The following is a 22,432-nucleotide window of genomic DNA, read 5'->3' as shown; positions in this document are numbered from 1 at the left end:
TCAGAGTAGACGCTATGTTAGCTGAACTGTGCTCTTCCTTATACAGCTTGCTTTTGTGTATTTAAAGCTTTTTCCAGGAAGCGTTTTTGAAGACATTGGCAAAGGCAGGCTTGTTTTAGCCTGTCATTACAAACCGACATTTTGCTATTTATTGTTCATTACTTGTTATTTATTGTAGGCTAAGTCCTTCAGTTACTGAAAGGGAATCTTGTACTGCTGTCAACAGGAGTATTCTCTGTAGAACAAGTTTTTCACTGCTACACCTGCTATTTTAATCTATTTACTTAATGAATACTAGTGCTGCTTTGAAGAGAAACTAATGCCATTCTGGAGCTAATCACCAATACATATATTTTGCATATAAATACACTTTTATATAATTTAATGATTTCTTAATGCAAGAGTATTAAATTTTTGTTATTCTCCATGTAACTTGTGATTTTACTTCTGATTTCTTCATTGCATGCAGAAAATTGTCAGTTTTTCTTTAGTAAATTGCATGCTTTTATTCTGAAATGATGAACTAAGGTAGTGGAGCAAAGGGAATCACCTCTGCCTTATAAGCTGCATGCTATGTGGAATACCCTATAGTGGAATACCTGGTAGTGGTGCTATGCTGGTGCAAGGCAATCTTGAATCCTTGCTTTAGGAAGGAGCAGCTCTAGGGATTGGCATTGTTGGGTCATCTTGGAATATATATGCTTTGTTTCCATTTAGCCATTGTCCCTGTTTGTAATCTGTAAACCATTCACTGAAGTAACTGTTTATGAAAAACCTGTTTATGAAAAATGAAATATATCTCTTGGTCACAAAAAGAGCTGTGTACGTATTAGTATGTAATAATACTGGTATCTGAGAAACATTATGTCTGTTAGGAACAAAAATGGTTTCAGTATCAGCAGTATCTTGGTGTTTTCTATTAATTAGTAATTAAGTACATTAATTTAAAAGTACGTAATGGATGCTTCAGCATGTCTTCTGACTGTTTGAACTTTATAACTGCTTATTCTCTGAAGATCTTTAAGAAATATTGGATATGCAGTGGTGTACCTAACTAAATCCTATTTTATCCAAGTCCTGTATGTTTCAGTAGGATCGTGTCGGAAACAACAGAAAGTTGATGAAAGTTATTTGATGTAGATAATACCACGCTGCCGCTATGTACAATATTGCAAAATAATTAACAAATAGTTATGTTCAGTTAACCTGCTATTTGAAAACAACCTGTGATGATGTTGAGCTTTAGAAGTACCAAAAGTACTTATCGTTGTGTTATAGTTCTGTGGAGATGATAATTTTGAAAGTATAATGAAGCTCATGTCTGAATGTCAACCTTAGAGTAATTATGTACACAATAAGCATAACAAGTAGATATTTAACTCAGGGTTTTGAAGTACGATTAACAATTTACCATTATTTACAGAAAATCATTTTTAAGTCCTTATTTCACTGAAGGTTAAAATTTCTTTGAAAATGAACATTGCTCAGAACATTTTAGTCTGAACACCATACCCTTTCAGAATCTTGACCTCAGAACATTAATATGAATATTTGTTGTCAATAATAAGCTGGTGTAAACCGACTGCAGTAAAAATATGATAGCTTGTAATGGAAATAGTCTGGTCCTTTGACTGTGAATATACATTCGGATTATACAGTTCTTGTAACACATTATACAGTATTACTTGGAAAGGAAAGATTGAAGTGAGGCCCTGGAACAAGTTGCTCACAGAAGCTGTGGATGCCCAGGAGGTGTTGAAGGCCAGGCTGGATCGGGCTTGGCCAACCTGAGCTAGTGGGTGGCAACCCTACCTCTGGCAGGGGGGTTGGAGTTAGGTGATCTTTAAGGTCCCTTCCAACCCCAGCTTACCTGGTATAACTGATAACGTCATCCGGGTGTCCTAAGAATAGCTGCATACACCTTCCAGAAGTTACTTTATAACAGTGCAGATGAGCTGCATATTAATTCTTAGTATTAGATTTTAATTAGATTTTAAAATGCAGACTTGTGTTGAAGACTGAACTCCCTTATTGCTGAAAAAGTTGCCAGTCTTTTGGGATCATTATTGGTAACCGTCAGACATTTTATTCTAATCACACGACGTTAGAGTCTGACTAAACCTATGATTTTTAGCATGAATTATCAATAATTATTAAGTTGAAGTAATTAATCGTTTTATCAGCCTGTGCTCTGACAAGAATGTCTCTCAGAATGTCTGATCTTGTTTGACATCAGACACTTGTCCCAGAAGACATATCTGTACTTTTTTCAGAGCCAACTCTTTGGCATAATATTGTGTGATATGCTTATTTAAAAACAAAACCAAACTAAAACCCACCTGCATGCGTAAAGAATTGCCAGAGCAGTTAGAAGAAGACTAATATCATCATAAATAATCAGTACTGTAGTTGTCCTTTAATTTTTTCTTTCCTATTCAAGATACATACACACTATTTAACAGAAATATTTCTGTAAACTTTCAAGGCACAACAATCCAATTCCGGTTGCAAGACTGACTTTCTGCATACTCCAAGCCAGATAATTGTGCTATCAAGCTGATAATATATTTTCAAAATGCATTTGGTCTTAAGTGTTACTTCTGCAGAGTCTCTGAATGAGTTCTCTCAGTATTTTGTATTTGAAACAAATACCTTCCAGCAGTTACTTGCAGTTCCATATAGAATGGCTGCATCTGCCAACCTCAATCAAACCTCTGGAATAGCTTTCACTAAATGTCTTTCTGAATTGTATGTAGACAGGAAGCACTACAGATGAAAGTATCCTTAGTACAGAACTTCACAGAATGATGTTAAAGCTAATGAGGGGTTTAGATTTCTAAAAGTTGCTCTGAAGAGGCACTCCGAGTTTCAGAAATTCATCTGAATTATTTCGATCTCCTGATTATTCAATGGACTATTTACTTTTCTTAACTGAAGAACTTTCCAAACTTAGTTCAGGTGTAGCTGACCATTGTTGAAAATGTCAAGTTATCTGGCCATAATAAAAGGAATTTATCCTGAGAGAAAACAAAAGGATTTATGTCAGCTTGCGCAATAGATGCCATGTGTATCTCAATGTGTTTGTTTGAGAGATGGGCTAAGGAGGATTCAGTACAGAATTTGTCCTTTCCATGCAGGATTTCTTACACATCAGTCATGTCTTTAAGGAGCTGCTCTAAGAATAGAGTTGAATAGGTGTGGGTAGTGTCATTTCCTCCTGTGGTCTAACAAAGTTGGTTTGGAATTATTTCATGAAAAACATACTTCTGGGTGTGCAGGCACCTGATGTAGATTCCACCAGGTGCACGGAATGTGATCTGACCCTATATGGCTAAGCAATACTTCTTTAAAAGAAACATTTTCCAAAACCTGTAAGAAACCGCAGAGATGATTTTAAGAAGCTTTTGATCTAAACTGAATGACTTTATAAAATCAACCCTGGACATGATGTGTATATTCTCAAGAAATACCAAAATACTTTTTTCCATGTAGGTCTTTGCTCCTTTGCTTAATCTGTGTGTTTCCTTCAGGTTTTCTGTAGCACAGAATACAGCATAATCCCTTCCTAGGGGATTTCCTTGCTGGCTGGCCCTCACCTCTCCATCCCCACCAGAGCCCCCATGCCCTCATGGCAGCTCTCCCTTCCCACTGCCTTGCCCTCCCCAGCCTCTTCTGCTGGGGTCATCCTTCCCCATCACTCACACCTACCCCAGCCTGGTCCAGTCCTGCTCTGCTACCCCAAATCCCGCTGGATGCTCGTGCTCACCTGTGCCTTGCTCTGCCACCACTCTGGGGACCTTCATTCCTCCCTGAGAATGGATTTGCAGGGGGTCAAAGGGTGAGAGTCCACAACCCCTCATAGTGCAGCATCATGTTGAGCGTCAGGGCCTTCGGTGGAAAATGTTTAGGTACAGCTTTGAAAAATGCAATTACATGCAAAATACGGAGAGCACAATACAAAAGACTTGACGTTAGGTGAAAGATGTTTAAAAACAGTAGTAATTGAGCTCCTCTGTGTGTGTGTGTATTTGTAGAGTTTTGTATTGTGCTGACTAAGAACAGCACAGGAACAGAAGAAAATCAGCTCCTTTTAAAATGAAGTTGCCAGAGTATAGGGAGCCCATAGCAGCAAGCATACTCCAACTAGCAAGAGAAAAAACACCACTTTTCATTGGATTTTAAATGGATTTGTCTCTGGCTGCTTTTATTTCTTTGGACTTGAGCTAGTGGTTAACACACAGACTTTGAAATATCAGCTTACCTACAGCCTGAGAAAATTATTGAACAGATTTTAAAGGAAATAGAATTAACCCAATGGATCTAAGGGCTTATTTTTATTAATCTAAGTGTCTTATCCTGTTCAATAAGTTCTGATGAGAAAATTAGTATTTAAACAATCAGATTTGCATACATAACTCTAAATCTAATGTTGTGATTAAGTTATATAGGTTCATAGATACTTGAAGTATCATCAATACAGGTCCTATTCTGTCTAATTATAAGAACAAGATAGTTCTGTAAGGAAATTAAATATTAGTCTGTAGCAAATTCATATTAATATGTTAAAGAATTTGGGTGATTGATTGTTTCAAGTTTCCTTTTTCTGGGCTTCCTCTCTCAAGAGGCAGAGCCACTTTTTCAACTGCCACCCATAAGTACGATTAGATTTTTATGACAACTGAAACAAATAAGGGGGGAAATTGTTTAATGAACTTTATTTCTTTCATTTCTGTTTCCTCTGAAATCAATTAGAACATAGTCTTTTATGTACACATCTAAAATGCATTTGCCATCTCCTCAGAAGCTAGCTTTGTGACAATTTACTCAACACTGATGGGTGAGTAAATCTCTGTAACTATCAAGAAAGTAATGGAACATATTTCAAATGCCCTCTCTGTACTTAGTCCTGGGTAAGTCTTCTGTTGATTTTTAGAGGTAAACAAGCCTTAGAATTGTTTCACCAGATTTAGCCAAAACTGAATAAAATTTAATTTTATTTAAAATATAGTTGAAAAGCTGTAATTGTGCTTGTTCACCTAGTAAATTTTGCTTGCTTCGCAGTATTTAATGTCTTTTCCATGTAATGATTATAGTGGTGTTCGTGCAAAAGCCATATATGAAGTAAAGGCGCAGTAAAAAACTCAGAGCTATCTACAGACTGAAGGATTATTTTTGCCCTCTGTTCTGTTATTACTTAAATATTAGACTTGTTTGCTGCAGTTGAACCACAGGCAGTAAGATGAAATTATGAATTGGTAATCTGAAATCATGTGAAGAAATACTTGAATTTTGGCCTTAAAATGAACAGCGATGGAGAACTAAACCGTTCAGTCAGTTCTGACTCAATGACTTAAGTGCCCTCATACAGCATAATATTTTTGAGAATGAAATGCTGTTAGCAGTGAGTGTATGGAAAAACAATATTTGATCTCTGAGTGGCTATAAATATATTTTCTGAGCAGAAAACAGATATTTGAGGACAAATTGCAACTTTCTTACAAGACTATTGGCACAAAATAGTTTATTATACAACTGCAAATTCTAGCTTGAGCATGTGTATGAAATACAGGACCTGTAACAATAAAGAATAACGTTATGTATTTTAGGGGTAGTCACATAATACGTCAAGTGTCACTTCCATGGAATAGTGTCAATGGAATTTTCAATTATAGCATCTGTTTATTTCTACCAGTATTGAGACACGTATGAAATAACATGGCAGTAACAATTGTGATACATTCCTTTTGTGCAAATTCCTGCTCTGACCCCTGGTGTTGTAATAACCGATGCGTTTTTCTATTTGTATTCCTGGGTTTCTTGCATTCTACTGTATTTCTATATATGTTTGTTTCTTTGCTGATGAGTGTGAAGGAGTCAAGGGCATCTATTATCTACTGTAAAGTTGTAGTGATAGTTTACTGACTTCATTCAACTGTAACTTCAGGCAAAAATCTGCGAAACTGAATTGTGACGATAAAGTAATAGAATCAGAATAGAGGCAACATTAGTATTATATTTTCAGACATGTTTTGAAATAAATGCTGAATTAGATTTAAATTAATGGTTGAGTGATGTGGGTAATACAGTTTTATTCCCATTGAAGAAATCCTGTGCAAGGCTGAAGGCACAAACATAGCAGTCATGAAGAGTCAAGGAAAAGTATTTACCCCATATGAGGATTTTCTTTGACTCAGTACTCCTCTCAGTAAGGTGGAGATAAATGTTCTCAGCTTCTTTGAGGCATGGTAAAGTTTCTTCTACTGAGTAGAGACTACTGGATTTAACTGTGATGGATTTGGACAGATAGGAGAAATGAGCAGGTTTTAAGATTTCAGTTTTTGTATATGGTTAGGTAGGATTTTACCCTAAATGTACCAAGTCTTTGGGGTTGTGTTGCTAATATGTATGGTTTGGGGCATATACATTTTGGGAGTATTGTGCCATCTATGAATGTAGTAAAATTGCAGAATTAAAATATGTTGTCCTGGAATCAATGTTTTTCAAGTATGTGCCCGTTATTGGCTTTGCTTAATGATGCCAATATATATTTGTATCCTACAGAAAAATCCACAAAGGGAAGTGATTGCCAAGCTCCCTTGACTACACACTTTCTCTTGCAATATCCTTTTATTATTATTATATTTTATTTTATTTTTAATGTGGATTCTATATTAAGGGCCTGCATGCATTGTCCAATAGATTATGGCTCAAAAGATTTTCAAGTTAACACTGACCCGAACTGGTGTATGTTCCAGACACTTCAGGTCTGGAATTGTGTTAGTCTGACAGTGCATCAGAGCTTGTTAACTCTATTTCTAGGTAAGATTTATTTGGCCAGAGTGTGCTCTGTGCGGAGACATGGCTATGCTGCTTCTAGTTCTGGAGATGTCACTGCCAATGGTAGCTGGGGGATTTCTTGTGACAAATGTTTGCAGTAAGCTATTGAAAGGGAGAGCAGCATTAATGAGTTTTCAAGATACCACCGTTGCAAATATCTGTAATATTGGTGAAAAACTGAAGTAAGGAATGTTATGCTTGATACTGACCTGTAGCATAAACAGCTTCTGTTTTAGGTACAGTTTTTGCAGTTTGATTAAGGTTTCCTCATAGACCTGCATGGTTTTAAGGAAAGGGGCAGTTTGCTCCATTACAGTTTCAGCCTGTGAAAACAATTTACTTGCTGTAAGAAAGTAAAGTTTACTTTGCTAGTACTTAAAGACTGGGGAATCTGGAGCATCTTTCATTAGTTATTACTGTGTTCTCTTCTAGGATGACTCTTTTTATAACAACAACAGAGGAGAGATGCTTTGTCTTCATTGATTTAGTTAAGGTGCAACTGCTATGAAGAGTAAGATATGCACAGGTGTCTGTCAGTCTCATATATTCCATATGCTCTGGGTATCATTTAAAAATCAGTAAACTTCAGATTAATAGTCAAAATGGACTAATAGTCAAATTTGTATTGATGTCTCCTCTTCCACTGCTCTTTTTGGCATCTTCTGACCTATGTTCCTTGCTGTAGAACCAGAAACAAAAAAATAAAATAGTTTTCTGTATTTGCCTATGACCTAAGCTAGTTCACAGAATCACAGAATTTTCTAGGTTGGAAGAGACCTCAAGATCATCAAGTCCAACCTCTGACCTAACACTAACAGTCCCCACTAAACCATATCCCTAAGCTCTACATCTAAACGTCTTTTAAAGACCTCCAGGGATGGTGACTCCACCACTTCCCTGGGCAGCCCGTTCCAGTGTCTAACAACCCTTTCGGTAAAGAAGTACTTCCTAACATCCAACCTAAAACTCCCCTGGCGCAACTTAAGCCCATTCCCCCTCGTCCTGTCACCAGGCACGTGGGAGAACAGACCAACCTGAACACTACAAAAGGAACAAAGGACGGTTTAGAGGCTGCAGTATCCTTCTAATCTTGCACTAAAAAATAAGCTAGGAGGAACCTGTGCTTTGAGAAAGACATTTTAAATTCCTTTTACAAGGACAAAAGACCGAAAACATATAAAGATAACGTGTATAAGTAGAGTATAAACAGTGCTTTAAGCCTGGCTATGAGAAATTCTCTTTTTCTATTTTGCTTCTCAGATATATACTTTCAACAAAATATCCACATGTATATGCAGAAAATATTAACACACAATGAAAGCTAAGTTAAAAAGAGCTTTGAAATAATTTGAGGAAGAGAAAATAGAGGTTTCATTCTTTTATTTAAATCAATTGAGATTGGTAACCTTTGGGTTCACCAAATTAAGAGTTCCCTTTTGTATAAAAGCAGCTCAAGTATTATATTTTAAATTATCCAGTAATGGATTGAAAAGATTTTTTTTTCAGACTGTTCATTTCTTAAGAATCTGAGATCACAAAATTCCACTAAAAGGTTACTGCCAATGAATACATTGGTTTATACATGACTAAGTTTTCTACTAAGTGAAATGGAGGTTAAAATCTACCAAAAAATACTGAAAAAAAAACAAACAACAACAACAAAAAAAAAAGTGCAATGACTGTGTGATAACTCTGTACCAAAAACAAACAACAAAAAAAAAAAGTTTAAAAACCATAAAAACAAAGGTTTCTTTTCTAAAGGGTAAGTGTACAATGCAGATAATTTACAGCGGTGGAAAAATAAGCTGTAGCTGGAAGTAGCATGGCAAATGAGATTTGGGTACATATTGTTTTATACCTGTAAAGGTTTCTTTGAATTGGGTAGGAAATATATTTTATGCAGAAATATAATAGTCATCAGTAAGGAGTTGCTGTAATTCAGAGAAGGCAAATGTCAAATGATCTCTGACTTTTGATGTAAATATCAAAATATGGTTTAGATGATCAAAAGGGACACTTTCCATTTAAATTGGATTTAAATAGTATTTCAGGTTGGTTACAATTTTCTTATCTTCTACATACTTTTAAAAGCTATTTTTGACAGTAAATACTCTTCATTATATTTGTAATTTCTGTTTTTAATTATTAAATATACACTTTGAAATATAAGACCAACTGGCATTCTTCAAAAATATGTGTAGGAATTTTTATTTATCATTGCCTTACAATTTAAAACAAGAATTAATTATTATATTCTGAATTGATGCTGCTACTTTAGCCATCTGACCAAAACTTTTTTTTTTTTTTCCAATAGCCTCAGTTTGTATAGTTTCTTTTTCTTTTGTTATAATCTTATTTCCTTTTGATCTTGTTAACTCAAATTGTCTTTGAATTACAGGGGTTTTAGCCTAAACATTAACTAGCTTCTCACCTCTGGTATTTCAACAAATTAAATCATTTTGCATGCTAATCTTGGTTACGCAAGCTTGCTTGTATACATTGCCTTAGTAAGGCAAGCAGTGGTACGGTAATTCCCAGGGCCAAGGACTCCTCCATCCAAAGTTTTCAATTAATACTCAGATATAATGTGATCTTGTGCACACAGTAAAATCCAGTTCTCATGGGTATGTGTAACAGGCTTCTGAAGCTGAATTCAGCAGTTACAGTAGTCAGCATGAACATATTCAGCATTTCAAATACTTAAGCAACTTATTAAGTAAATTAAATACCAGTATTTGCGTCTCTTAGGAGCACTGTAAATAGATTATAGCTTGTTTGTCTCTGTTCTGTAATCCAAGAAACAAAACACTACATGCAACAAGAATTTCCATAGATTCAGAATTTGGGGATTTTCTGAGCATGGCTCTTCCTTTCACTCTGTAGTAGAAACTGGATCAGTGACAGGTCTTGAGAAGACCTATATCTTCATTCTGGAAAACTGTCATTTGTGCCTGACTTGCCAGGATTTTTACCTTCAGTAACTAATCAATTTATTACTGGTACATGAGCAAATGTATCCATTGTAGCTAATCTTGCAAGATTAATGAATCTAAAATGAATTCAGAACTTGGAACGCTTCCATTCCAATCTGTCTTTCTAAAATTGTTGATTCCTCTTCTCTGTATTTAAGGATAGTTCTCTTTAAATTTGGTGCAAGCCCTTTAGAATTAGATATATCCAGATAGAGGGTTGGTTTTTTTGTTTGTTTGTTTGGAAAACTTTTATTAATTGGTGGGGTGGGTCAAGTGCTGGAAGAGGTTTCCCAGAGGGGTTTGGAGTTTCCGTGCTTGGAGTTGTTTGAAAGCTGACTGGGCAGTGTCCTGGGCAGCCTGTTCTGGGTGGCTCTGCGTGGCCTCGGCGATCTCCCCAGGTCCCTTCCAGCCTCAGCTGTTCTGTGGTTCTGCTATTGTCCAGACTCCTTTCTTTGTTTAGGGACCACTAAGAGCCTTCGTATAAGATCTGTACAATGTCCTCTGTTTATGTTTCAGTCTTTTCTGGTAGTTTTATATGAGACTATTATCTTTTCCAGCGGGGATTATTTTCCTAAGTTTTGCAGATGATGGCATATTTGCAGTTCAGAGTGCCAGTATGGAAACTCACTAATTTCTCTGAGGAGAAGTCTAACAGATGGCAGTCAAAAGAGAAAGTAAGGGGATTTGTCTTACTATTTTTCTCACAACTGAAATGCTAACTAAGTATCTAGAGTTACGAATGAAGAACTTCAGAATTATTTTGCTGATAAGAAAACAAATGTGGTCGGGTGGGGCCACAGAGCCATGAGGGATGTGAAGATAAAGCAACGTAGGCCATCCTGATCTGACATTCATTAGCTCAGTATGGAGACAGAGGACAAAAAACTTTAACCCAGCTGTGAACCTTAATGCCAGAATGCAGCCTGAATGGTTACTTTCAGTCAGAATAGCCATACAGAATAAATGTAAATGGCTCACACCCCACTCCAGAACTGTTCTGAAATATCAGCTAAAAACTAATCACTGCGGAGTTATTAGTCAACAAAACATATGTAAACTCCCATTTTATTACATATTGACAGACACATTGATTTGATAAAGCCCTTGCAGGAAGGAAACAGAATACATGCAGAAGGCTGGTTCAGTGTGTGCCCTGTGATTCAGTATTTAAAATAGTCCTTGCTCTGACAAAGATGTTCTTGTTGCTTTTGAATCTGATGACATATTTCTGTGCATGGAAGCATCTGTCTGTTAGGATCTGACGTGTGATTAACATCTCATTTCTGATCACTCAGCTATTGTACGGTGTTAATAGATTTACCAGTTCTCTTATAAACCTGACCCTAACACAGCAACAAAAGCTTTTTTTCTATCTGAGGACTGGATTATCAGGATCTATTTTATTAAATTTAAGGTGATGTGATGCTCCTTCACAAATAAAACTAGAAGTTAAAGCGGAAAAAAAAAATGGAGAAAGTTAGAAACCATGTGGTGTTTTTTTTGTTTTGTTTTGTCTAGTTGTTATTTGTAAAGCTGTAAATAGCTTCTGAATTAATGTACAAATTTAAGCATAATTCAAGGAACATCATTTTTATGTTTCAGAGGACAAGTGTATCCTGTGTAATTATGGTTTGTACAAGGCTTTGGGAGACTTACCTTTTGGAGGAATTCCTGCCACCTCCTAGTCCTGGCTTACCTATTTCTCTGCTGATTTATCTGTTGAGAGCACTGCTGTGATACAGGTTAGGGAACTGATCTAGCTTTAAAGAGCTTCAACAAAATTTGTTGATCTGGTTCGCGATATGGCCACTGAAACAGTCATGTTGGCACCGTTAATGGCACTACCTTGTAAAGCGAAGAATGGTTAAGAAGCTGTGGGAAAAGGGGGAGACTTCAGAACCCCTTGATTACCCCATATGTCATCACAACAAAGTCAAAATGTGACTTTCATAGCTTCAAACAAATATGGATGAATAAATCAGAGTTATATATTATTGTAAGAGAAGCATATCGTACTGCAGGTGGCATACACAGTTTTATTTCATGTTTTTGACCAAATATATACAGGCAACAGGTGATTCTGAATCATTGCAGTATTAGCTGCATGCTATAAACAAAGTAGCTGGTATCCTCTGCCTGTCACTTTCAGTGCTTTGTTAGTGATTTCCTATTTCCATTCCATTCCTTGCAGAATGTTACACGGCTTTTATTATTTTTAATAATAATAAATCTTATTATTGTGGATAAACAAGACTCCATACTTGTTTTTAGCCAGAACAGTCATCTTAAGGATAGCATGTATAACCTGCTGTGTATTTTAGCTGATGCAAACATCACCTTAATAAGGGAGTTATTTCACTACTTGTAGTCCTGATCATCACTGAAGGGAAGGAAACCTGCATCAGTCTCTCATTTGTTTCTTTTATAGAGGCCATCACCAGTGTAGAAGAGAAGAAGTTTTATTTCATGAAGGAACAAGCTATTGGGCCAGCCCATTAATTCTTAGGAGAGCCAAGCGTTGCTTACATCTTGAAGTGCTTAACAGGAAGTATGATTCATAAAGGACGTGCTTTGTACCTTATCTGTTAGTGTGACTTCATGGTCCCACTACCAAGTCGATACGCACACTTAGTAGCTACCTGGATCCCTTTTGCACGAGGGAGAGGAAGCTTTGATTATGCTGGATTCTGCGGGGCAAACATAAAGTAAACTGTAAAGTAAACTAAAGTATACCAGTTACTCCTTGTTCTCATCCTTGCATTTCTGTCAGTCTTTTGAAAAGCCCAAGAGGGCTTATTACTTGCCAATTACTCTAGCGAGCTGTAAACTAGAGAAAAGCTGCTTGCTCGCTCAGAAGACCACAGCTGCTGCATTATCGTCACTGCTGGTTGTCTCGCTATGGACTGCTGCCAGACAGGAAAAGGAAACCAGTATCCAAAACTATGTAAAGGCTGGCTAGAATACGCCAATGCAGTTAGAAAAGGCAGTTCTAAAAGGTATTATAACATTTCTTTTAAAAGAAACTCTATTTACTTATCTTGCATGTAAACAGCATTATGGAGGTGAATATAAGGTACTGCTGGTCAAGAGCAGCATCTCTATAAAGTATAATATAAGCTATGAAGTTCATAATGGGATTCATGCCATTTAAATAGTACCTTAACCATTGCATATTTTTATTTTTTAAAAATTCTTGATTTCAAAAAGTACTTAAGGGAATGATCCAGCCTTGCAGTAGCAGAATGAATGATCCAATGTTTGCTCTGTCTGTTCCAAAAGAGCAGGCCAGATTCACCTGTAGGAGAGCCACAGCCAAGGGCATAAACGTGAGCTAGGATTGTACCAACCCTTTCCATATCAGCAGATGGGATGCACCCAAGTATCTCTCAGTCACAGACCGAAGTGTATTTATTTCAATGATACTGGTAAAAAAAAGGCCCTAACTTGCTTGGGGACTTGGATTGAAAATGTTTTTTATTTCAGTTTTAAAAGCTTCCACTGTTGATTTGTGTTCTCTCATGCACACACACACATATAAGCTTCTTTACAGATTTTAGTTCAAGAAGACAGTATAGTTAATAGCCTGGGAAATATTTTCTGGGAACACGTAGGTACGTTTCAAACATGGACTTGCAGATACGCAATAGTTTTACCTTAAGAGAATGATTAAAAAAAAAAAAAAAAAAAGGAAGAGTTGAAGTATATTCTGTGATTCTGGGATATGTCTGATACTAGTATTCAGGATTATGCAGCAATTCTCCCCTTCTATTTTCTGTTGTCACTGGGATATAAGAATATGTTTTAGCTGCTTTTAATATGTGGAAGAATTGCTCTTCCCTTTTCAAGACTTAGTGATGACACCACTTTAGGATGTGTGAAAAGAAAAAAATTACTTCCATGTCAATGGGTTTAAAAGAAATGTTATATAATTTTCCTATATTTTGGCCACTTACTTGTCATTTTAATGATTAGCCACTATAACAAGCTAAGTGGAAAGGGATATTCAAAGTGATGAGAGTGTTGTGAAAAAAATGTTTTTTGTTTTGGTATTCTTGCCATGTTTATTAAATATTTTTAGAAGGGAATGGGGAGTAATAAGATGGTTTTGCGTCAATGTGTCAAAGCAGTTTTGCTTTTACAAAATAAATGTGTTGTTTTTTGATTCCATTTATCTTAACAAGAAACAAGACTGACATTAAAGTACATTAAGTAGGCATTAAGACCAAGTGATTTTTAAAGAGACAGGAGAGTAGCTTTTTTTTCTTATATATTGATTATTCACATTTCCTTGAGAGGAGGGGAAAAAGATAATAGTAAATTCTAAAGGTATATTTTCTTCTCATATCAGCTGTAAAATTTCTAGTTTTATTTTTAAGGACAACACAAATCTGTTCAAGGAGACAGTCTTGGGTATTATATACCCAGATTAGCATCCACTCAATTGATTAAATGTTATGTAAACAGTGAATGTAAACAGTTATGTAATACAGCGAATATGCTTTGTAAAGTAAAGCAACATCTGTATGTTGTTGTCTTTTTGTAAGTATGGATAATTATATTGCCTTGTTGACTGTTGGGAGTTTATCACAGGTTGCATCATATATTTTTCTTCTAAATTCCTTAACTCTTGACATCATAAGAATGTGAAAGCTTTTCAAGTGTTTTTAAGCAAACCTGTTTGTCCATCACCAGTGTGAACAAACATTTGAAAATGTTTTTCAGATGCTTTCTGAGTACTCTCAGTAACTTGTTTTCTTTCTGGCTGATCCTGATTACACCTACGTTTTGTATTTTCAGTGTATGTGCATATACGTTTTACAGACGCCAACTTTTTTCTCATCCATATCTGAAATCCGTACATAGTTCTAAGCGTTGCTTGTCCATTTGTGAATCACGGAATCATGCATCATGAAATGCAAGCTGCCACAATGCTGTCGCAATTGGCAGAACAGTTCATCATCTCATACTTCATTGCCTGTAAAGCCGCTTTGCAAGTCCTGAGTTGTGGCTGCTGTTAAAGTCCCTGGTTACGGAATTTCAAAGATTTTTTATTATTATTTTTATTTTTTTACAGAAGAGAAGCAAATGTTTTTCTCTTCCTGCATATTAATACCAATGACTAGTGAAGCAATGTACTTCTAAATTGACATGTTTCACATTGTAGTTCTGGTGGATAATTCACAGAGAACTGAATAAAGACAGAACAGGAAAATATTGTTACTACTACTCCATAGACTTCCACTCAAGGTTGTGCTCGTATCTTGATAACAGTTTCCTTCACCAGTTACTTTTCTAATCCATGCTGATATTTTGAGTTTGTACCTCCCACGATACCCTCCAAATCTTCAGCTGCCCTCCCCCCCATTAATAAAAAACATTCTTATTTCAGCTTTAAGTGCCATAGCGCCATTTTTGGTACTCATAAGTCAGAATACCAGTTTCCATGAAACATTATTTTCTTTGTTTTAGAGAAATGGAGGAGGAGCTCTAAGGTTGACTTTATGTACAGAAAAATAATATATTTGACTTTTGATATCCACACACTGAGCAGATTCGGGTTTTCCCAGATTTTTCTATACCAAAGTGCTTGGAGGAGAACATCATCATTTTTTCTGGATCATCAATTCCCACTGTATCAATTTACAGCAAGAAGGGACAGCCAGAAATGGTTTATTTTTCCTTCTATGTTCTAAGAGTGAATTTAGAAAGGAAAAAAAAAAAAAAAAAAAAAAAAAAAAAAACTTTCTCACTGCACTCAGTGAGTTTGCAAGCTGTAACAGATGGGAACATTTTTGTATAAGGTTGGACTGGATCTGAATTCTAAAAATATCCTTCAACCCAAACCTGCAATTTGGTATAAGTATGACTAGACTCATACTAATGTCATTGGAAAATATACAGAAAGTCATTGGGACTTGCCTTATGAGAAAGTGGAGCTATTCATTGGAAGACCAAGGTGCAAAAATAGCAGCAGCAAAAAAAAAAAAAAAAAAAAAAAAAAGTCCTCTTTGCTGTCAACAATGTGACAGTGCAAGCCTTTTCTAGCAGTATTAATTGGAAGTGTGATGGGCTTTTTTTTGTTTTTCTTTTTTTTTGAGAAGGGAGAGTCATATCTCTATTAGTAGTAGTTCTCATGGACAGCATTGCAAACAGCTGTCACTGAAGATGCAGCAAAATAGCTGCTATACAGCAGAATTATGATTAACAATAGCGGTGCTGTTTTAGTACCTAGAGCCACCGATCAACTGATGGCATCTCCCTGGAGTAAGCACTCTGCAGTCTCTTCAGTCTGGGCAAGTGGTTAGATAAACCACAGATAAACCATACATAAACTGATTTTGCAGGGAAGAATAAAGAGATCGTTGTGACTAGCTTCATGAGATCCAGTGGAAGCCTATCAGCTGTTGTGTGAGGGTTTATACATGCAAAGTACAAATGATTCAAATGCTTATGATGTGTCAGTTTTTTTCATCTTTGTTTTGGTCGTGGTTTGTACACTATCAAGTGTTGACAAAGGGCAGTACAGAAGATATGCTGGGAATGTATAAATGGCAGATTACCTCTTCCACAGAAATGCATTGAACTGTTCACTCCAGGCAATTGAATGACAGAGCCATCTTATTTGACCAAATGCACTTTATTCTGTCTTTTATGCCATAATTTATTCTCATAGTGTGCTCTGAAGTCCTGCTTGAAGTTTCTATTCCCAGCATAAAACTGTTTGTCAAATTTCCATTAGGCTTAAGGTGAAAAATTAATGAGCCATTCACTTCAGATATTTCAAAACTAATACTGCTCTATTATGAATGCAGCAGAAAGTCAAAGATGTGGGTATATACAATTATGGTTCAGTGTTTAGTCAGACTTTACTTTTTGGATCCGTAAATTTTTTGGAGAGATCATTAAAACAGTGTTTCAGGTCATAGAAGGAATTACTGTAATGAATTTTATAAGTAAACTTTTTAGACAGTTTTATTTATTAACTTTTTGTTTTATCCGATCCTGGCAGTTACTTTAATAAGTAGATAGTGATAAAATACTGTCCATTTTGTCCAAAGTATTTTGTCCAAAAAAAAACCAACCTGAGTCACTGGAAAAGTAGGAGTGTATTCCACACTTTCTGTGTCAGAAACTTTCTAAAGATTACCTTTTTTGTGCTCCCAAAATAAATTTAAGAATTGATTAGCATATTTTTCTTCCTGCATTCTCTAGCATGTTCTCCAGAGTCCTCCTTGAATTAATAGCAGGTTTAGGCCTGGCATGGTTGGATTGTTAGATTTGTACAGAGTAAGGAAGTCTGCTTCTTAAACCATTTTGCTGCTATAAAACAAAATTGTAATTACAATCAAAATCTCAATTTTAAATTATTCTCAAAGCATTTGTTGAGCTCACTGATCCCGAAAGCACTATGCTCTCCAAGGAGCCTGGCATCCAGCAGAGAAAGGTCAAGCGAGAACCTCACAAAGTTCTTCCAATATGTTGGTTTCCTTGCGAAGATGAGCTGCACTGTTTTACGGTTGGTACGAGACCAAGCCCATAACTACTTAAAAAAGGACTGGAAGATTGTGCTTCAACTGGTAGATCTGGAGATCGCAAAATTTTTCAGTATGAACTGTTTTTACTGGGAAGATTGGTCGTACATCTTTTGCTTTTAATTCCTGATCATAATGCAGGTAGCTTAGCTCATATCTCCTAAAAACAAAATACTCTTATGACAACTAATACATGCCTGGCAGAGGGAAAGTAATTCTTATGTTTTTCCTTAAACTGCTTATTAATATTAATTCTGATGCTTTTTATTAAATAGTTTAGATCAGACTATATTCTTCAAAGGGGAGGGTGTGTGTTCAGATTTTCAGGCTTGTTGGTATATGCAAGGAAGCAAATCCCATCAAGTTGTCGTACATCATCAACACATATCTTCTGTGGTGTGTTTCTTTTCAGAGTTCTCACAAAAACTTTTTCTGTGTGATACCCCACCCCTTAAACAGTGTATTGCTAAGTAGCACAACTTTTGTAGTACTTAAACATCTGTAATATTCCAAATCTGCAGCAAAACAACCTTATATGTAGCAGCATCATTTCATGCAGACAGATACTTGGATTTGATTTCAGGCAGTTTAAACGCCCGCCTTTTCCCTGTTACACTGTATTCGAACCTTGAATTTGAGTTATTGCTGATCAATAATTCTATTTTTCGTGGATTCCTTTAACCAAATGCTGATTTAATTTTTTGTTGTTAAGTCACAATCTAATATCTGCTTGGACTCTGATAAGATTCTTTCTCCTGGAACTATTCCCTACACGTTAACATCTCTATGTAATTTTGTTGTACATGTTCTCAAAGGAATATTTTTCAGTAAGGTAAGAACAAAATAGTATGTGATTACCTAAATCCAGATGTCTTGAGCTGTATTGTAGATGTCTGGGTTACTTTATTTTGTTTAGGCCTTATGTAGAAATTTTGAATTGTAATTTAATAATTTGCTGTTTTCTTTTTGTCATTTAAGATGGAAGCTACAGACAACATCGACTGAACCTCACAACATTGTTAGTGCAACCAATTTCTACGGTACTTGCCAAAAAACTCATTTCTGTACCTGAGAACAATATCCGAAAAGACAGGTGTGTCCCCCTTCAACTGCCAAGTAGAGGTAATGAATTTTAAATAATCTTTTCTCCTAAATATGAAATAGTCTTCAGGTATTCCAAATTTGTTTTCTCTAACAGTGGATAGCGAAAAGATTTAGCTGATTACGTGTATGTTTTGCTTAGCTGCTTTCTAGAAGAGATTATAAAAATAAAAATTCTGCTCCCAAAATCTGACAGATGGAAGTTGTGTGAAGGGGGGAAAAATAGCTGGGAATTACAAAAAAAAAAAAAAAAAAAAAAAAAAAATTTGTTCTTTTATCTCTGGCAATCTTACTCTGGTTAGGGCTAACTTTCAGAAATGATCTCATTTGCCAGCTTTCTTTCTTAGTGTAAGGCATTAAGCTCTAATTCTTGCTATTGACTAAAGAAATCCCATTGTCTTTGGGTATCTCCACTAGGGAGATGTTACTAGTGCTGCACTCCTTTGTTTGTTAGGCCTAGTTGGACCACTTACACATTAAGGCACCAGGAGCAGTACTGAAGTTATTCTGTCTTTTTTCTGTCTCTGAGGTAATGCTATAATTCTAAACAGTGCTGTGTCTTTCTGTGTTCCTTAATTTGTATCTGCCGTAGAATAAACAATGTGTTGTTGTCTGGACCTTCAGGCATCTTTTTGTTCAAATTTCATCAGGAAAACAGTCATCATGATAAGAATGAAATACCTTGAATAGAGCTAGATGTAAGGAAGGAATGCATTCAGCTTATCTCTTCTGAGATAATGCTATTAGCAAAGTCATACAGATTATAGCTTGAATAAACTTACTGCTTTTGTGAGGGAAAAAAAAAAAAAAAAAAAGAATAGAGTCTTCCAGCACAGATGATGTACAGTGTTTCAATGAAGGGTGAAACACTTTGCAGATAACATTCCAGAAGAGATGCTTATATAACTAGTAATTCTGTCTTGATTTTTGTTTGTAATAGTCTATCTTTCACCATTTAAAAAAATGCAGAAAAAAGTGTGCCTTTTATTATAGTGCCTGTTTATTTTAATTGATGAAAGCAATGGTCTTGGAAGGGAAGAGGCAAATTAAAGTAGCCACTTATCCTGCACGAAGTACAGTGATGATAATGGTAAAAGCAAATATTCAGGGCAACCATTGTACTATCCTGTATGTGCTGTATCACTTGTTTATTGCTTTTGGAAAGTCACTGTGGAACAGGAATACAATAAAACAAAACATAAAATAGGTTGGTTAATTTTATGACTTGTGTTGACATTTGTAGTTATACATAGCAAATGGAAAGGCAGCGAGACCTCGTGCATCATGGCTTAAGCTGTTGTGTTTAGGATGAGTATTGCTCTGCATGTATGTCTGATTAGATATTTTAAAGATGAGCTGATTTTCCCTACAAACAGTAAACAAAGACAAAATAAGCAGGAAAAGGACTTTTTTTTGGAGGAACAAGGGCTTAACCATTCCAAGTAGGATGTGTGAAGGTTGCTAATAGTGTAGGAATTTTCAGCAGCTGAAATGTGTAATGGAAGGCACAAATTTGGGCTGGCAAAGTCATTTTAGAAAGAGAAAAAGCTCTGTTGAGTCTGTTTCTCAAAAAGGTTTGGAGGCTGCAGTATAGAATCACCTAAAGGGCAGCTTGTTCTACTTTCTATGCCGGCTGGTAGTCTAGAAAGAACTAATCCATGTCCTTCTCATTCTGGGTGATCACAACAACTTGTTTCTGATTTCGTGTAACACTTCTTAACCACAATAAACCATGTGGAATTTTGTATTTCTATTTTTTTAATCTTAATTTATTTAGTAAAGTGGCTTTATAGTAGCAAGCCTTGCTTAATTCTGTAATGCATTTATGATATGTTGTGCTTTGAAATAATGCTGTGTGCTGGAACATATAGTTTGCTGAAGAGCTCAGTAGCAGCCTTAATAGAAGAGATAAAAGACTGCTTTCATGATAAGAAATCTTGTATAACTATTTAATAATAATAACTAAAGAGAATATGCTGAACAGAGGCATATGAGAAGAGTGAAGGCTCAATTTGCAGTCTTCTGTTGATTGGAAGAAGCTTAAGAGAAAGATTTCACTTCTGACGTAGAATTCGTAATTTATCTGTCAAAAGAGATGAATGCGCAATTCAAATGATTGGTTGGCTTAAAATTCGTTAGAATAAAATGATCATCATTCTCTCATCAGTATGTTTCAAAAAGCTGAGCAGCAGATTCATCAGTAATGATTAAACATTTATATATAGTTTTCTCACATTGCCTCTTTTTTCCCTTAGCCTTGCAGTTTTCAAGAGACATAACGTGACAGAGGGAGTGGGAGTGTATGGAGAGAGACATCTGAGATATTTGGGATACTTAGAACCTAAAAAGTGTATAGTGGGAACTGAAGTTAGTTATTAGTTTTGTGGTAGTTGAAGTTGGTAATTAGATTTGCTTTTTGTTTATTAAGGTGCATCATTAATCCCCATTTATCTAAAATTGTGTGCTCCCATGAACTTTTTCAAAAAATGTGCAATTAGAAAGAGTTGAAGAAGTTAAGTATTTTAAGTATTAAGTGTTTTTCTTCATTTAAAGACCTATACTTGAACTTAATTGATGATCAATTTAAAATATGAAGTAGAAAAGATTTGGTACTCCAAATGACTTGTAATGAAATACTGTGGACTATCTAAAATATGTTTTTCACAATCAAGTAAGATTTCAGAAGCATGCCAACTATACAGTCTAATATGGCAGTACTTTGGAATTTACTCAGGTTCTCTAAAAAATGTCTAATGAGAATGAAGCACTTTTCCAAATGATTGTAAAATCTACTGTTATATACACATTTTAATGTATTTGCATCACATTGGTCTTTTTAACAGGATATTCCAAATGTTATGTACAAGTCCACATTATTCTGTACAGTATCACCAATAAAATAAAAGAAATCTGTAATCTATTTGATTATCCATTATAGGTAAATTAGTTATGGTGTTTGAGTGTTGTTAGTTTTTAGTGTTACATCATGCTCTGTGATATTTAATATTACTTTAAAGCCTCAGGTCTTGGGGTGGGTAACTTTATGAAAACTGTACCTTTTGTTTTTAAGCAAGTTATTAGCCTTCAGGGAGGACTGAAATTTAATGCTTCTGCACTTCAGTTAAATGTGCATATGGGCAAATTTTTATGTGTTTGTAGCAAGTCTGGTCAAATGAGTTCAGTTTTCAAACCTGAGTGACTAGTGTTGCTTTTTAAAATCCAGTACTACAAGACAAGAGGTTGATATAAGTGCTTAGTGTGAGCAAGATTCAGAAATTTAACCAATTTTTTTGAAAATTAATCTCAAACTCACTTGCCTCTATGTTGGTATAAGTGTGGGATAAAGTTTAGAAGAAAATAAAAAGCATAACCTATTTCTTAGACTACTTATTTTAAGCTCCTCTGTAGTTCTAAAACTGTCAGTCAAATGAGAGAGAAGTAACCATGTTTTTTTTAAAATAGGTAATTTTGAGAGACGATAGTCATTTGCCAAGAGATAACGTACAGACTTCAAGTTAAAGAAATAGATCAAAAGTACTGACAAAATATAAATACTTTTCTGTACTTCTATCTCAGTCATAGCTTTTGGTTTACATAAACTCAAAATGTATCTTGAGTAGTCTTAAGCTAACGTCTCCTCATAGTTTTCCAGAGAACACAGAGAAAAATGTCAATACCTTTAAAATGCAGCATTAGGAAGTGATGTTTGTTGTCAGCACTGTCAAAAAGGGATTAAATTTCACTCCTGCTGTATTCTCCAAAGAGTACTTTCAGCCTTTTCATCCAGTGGTACTGAGCCTTTAAGCCCAAGTCACTTTAAGCTGACTAGTGTATTACATGACTATTAACTTGACTATCTGATTCCACAGTATGGGTATTGCCAGGACGTAATTTTCTATTTCTTCTTTGTCAGTTGAACACTACATAGCTGGTGTTGATTAAGGAAAGACAGTTATGTCACTTGTCTTCAAAAGGATTTATCTTATTTTT

At 35.6% G+C, this 22,432-nt stretch overlaps 1 protein-coding gene across 9 annotated transcripts in view; it reads left to right on the top strand.

Annotated features, from left to right (window-relative positions):
• NAALADL2 (N-acetylated alpha-linked acidic dipeptidase like 2) overlaps positions 1 to 22,432 on the top strand; it is a 438,092-nt gene that overhangs the window by 301,961 nt on the left and 113,699 nt on the right. For all 9 annotated transcript variants that reach the window (XM_035335008.1, XM_035335005.1, XM_035335007.1 and 6 more), the window contains one exon: positions 18,320 to 18,463. In XM_035335008.1, coding sequence (XP_035190899.1) covers positions 18,320 to 18,463 — 144 coding nt within the window. The remainder of the gene's footprint in view (positions 1 to 18,319; positions 18,464 to 22,432) is intronic.

The sequence above is a fragment of the Oxyura jamaicensis genome, chromosome 9 (assembly GCF_011077185.1).
Source record: "Oxyura jamaicensis isolate SHBP4307 breed ruddy duck chromosome 9, BPBGC_Ojam_1.0, whole genome shotgun sequence".
NCBI lineage: Eukaryota > Metazoa > Chordata > Aves > Anseriformes > Anatidae > Oxyura > Oxyura jamaicensis.
Note: the sequence above shows the minus strand (reverse complement) of the source record. Positions and strands in the feature narration are given on the sequence as shown.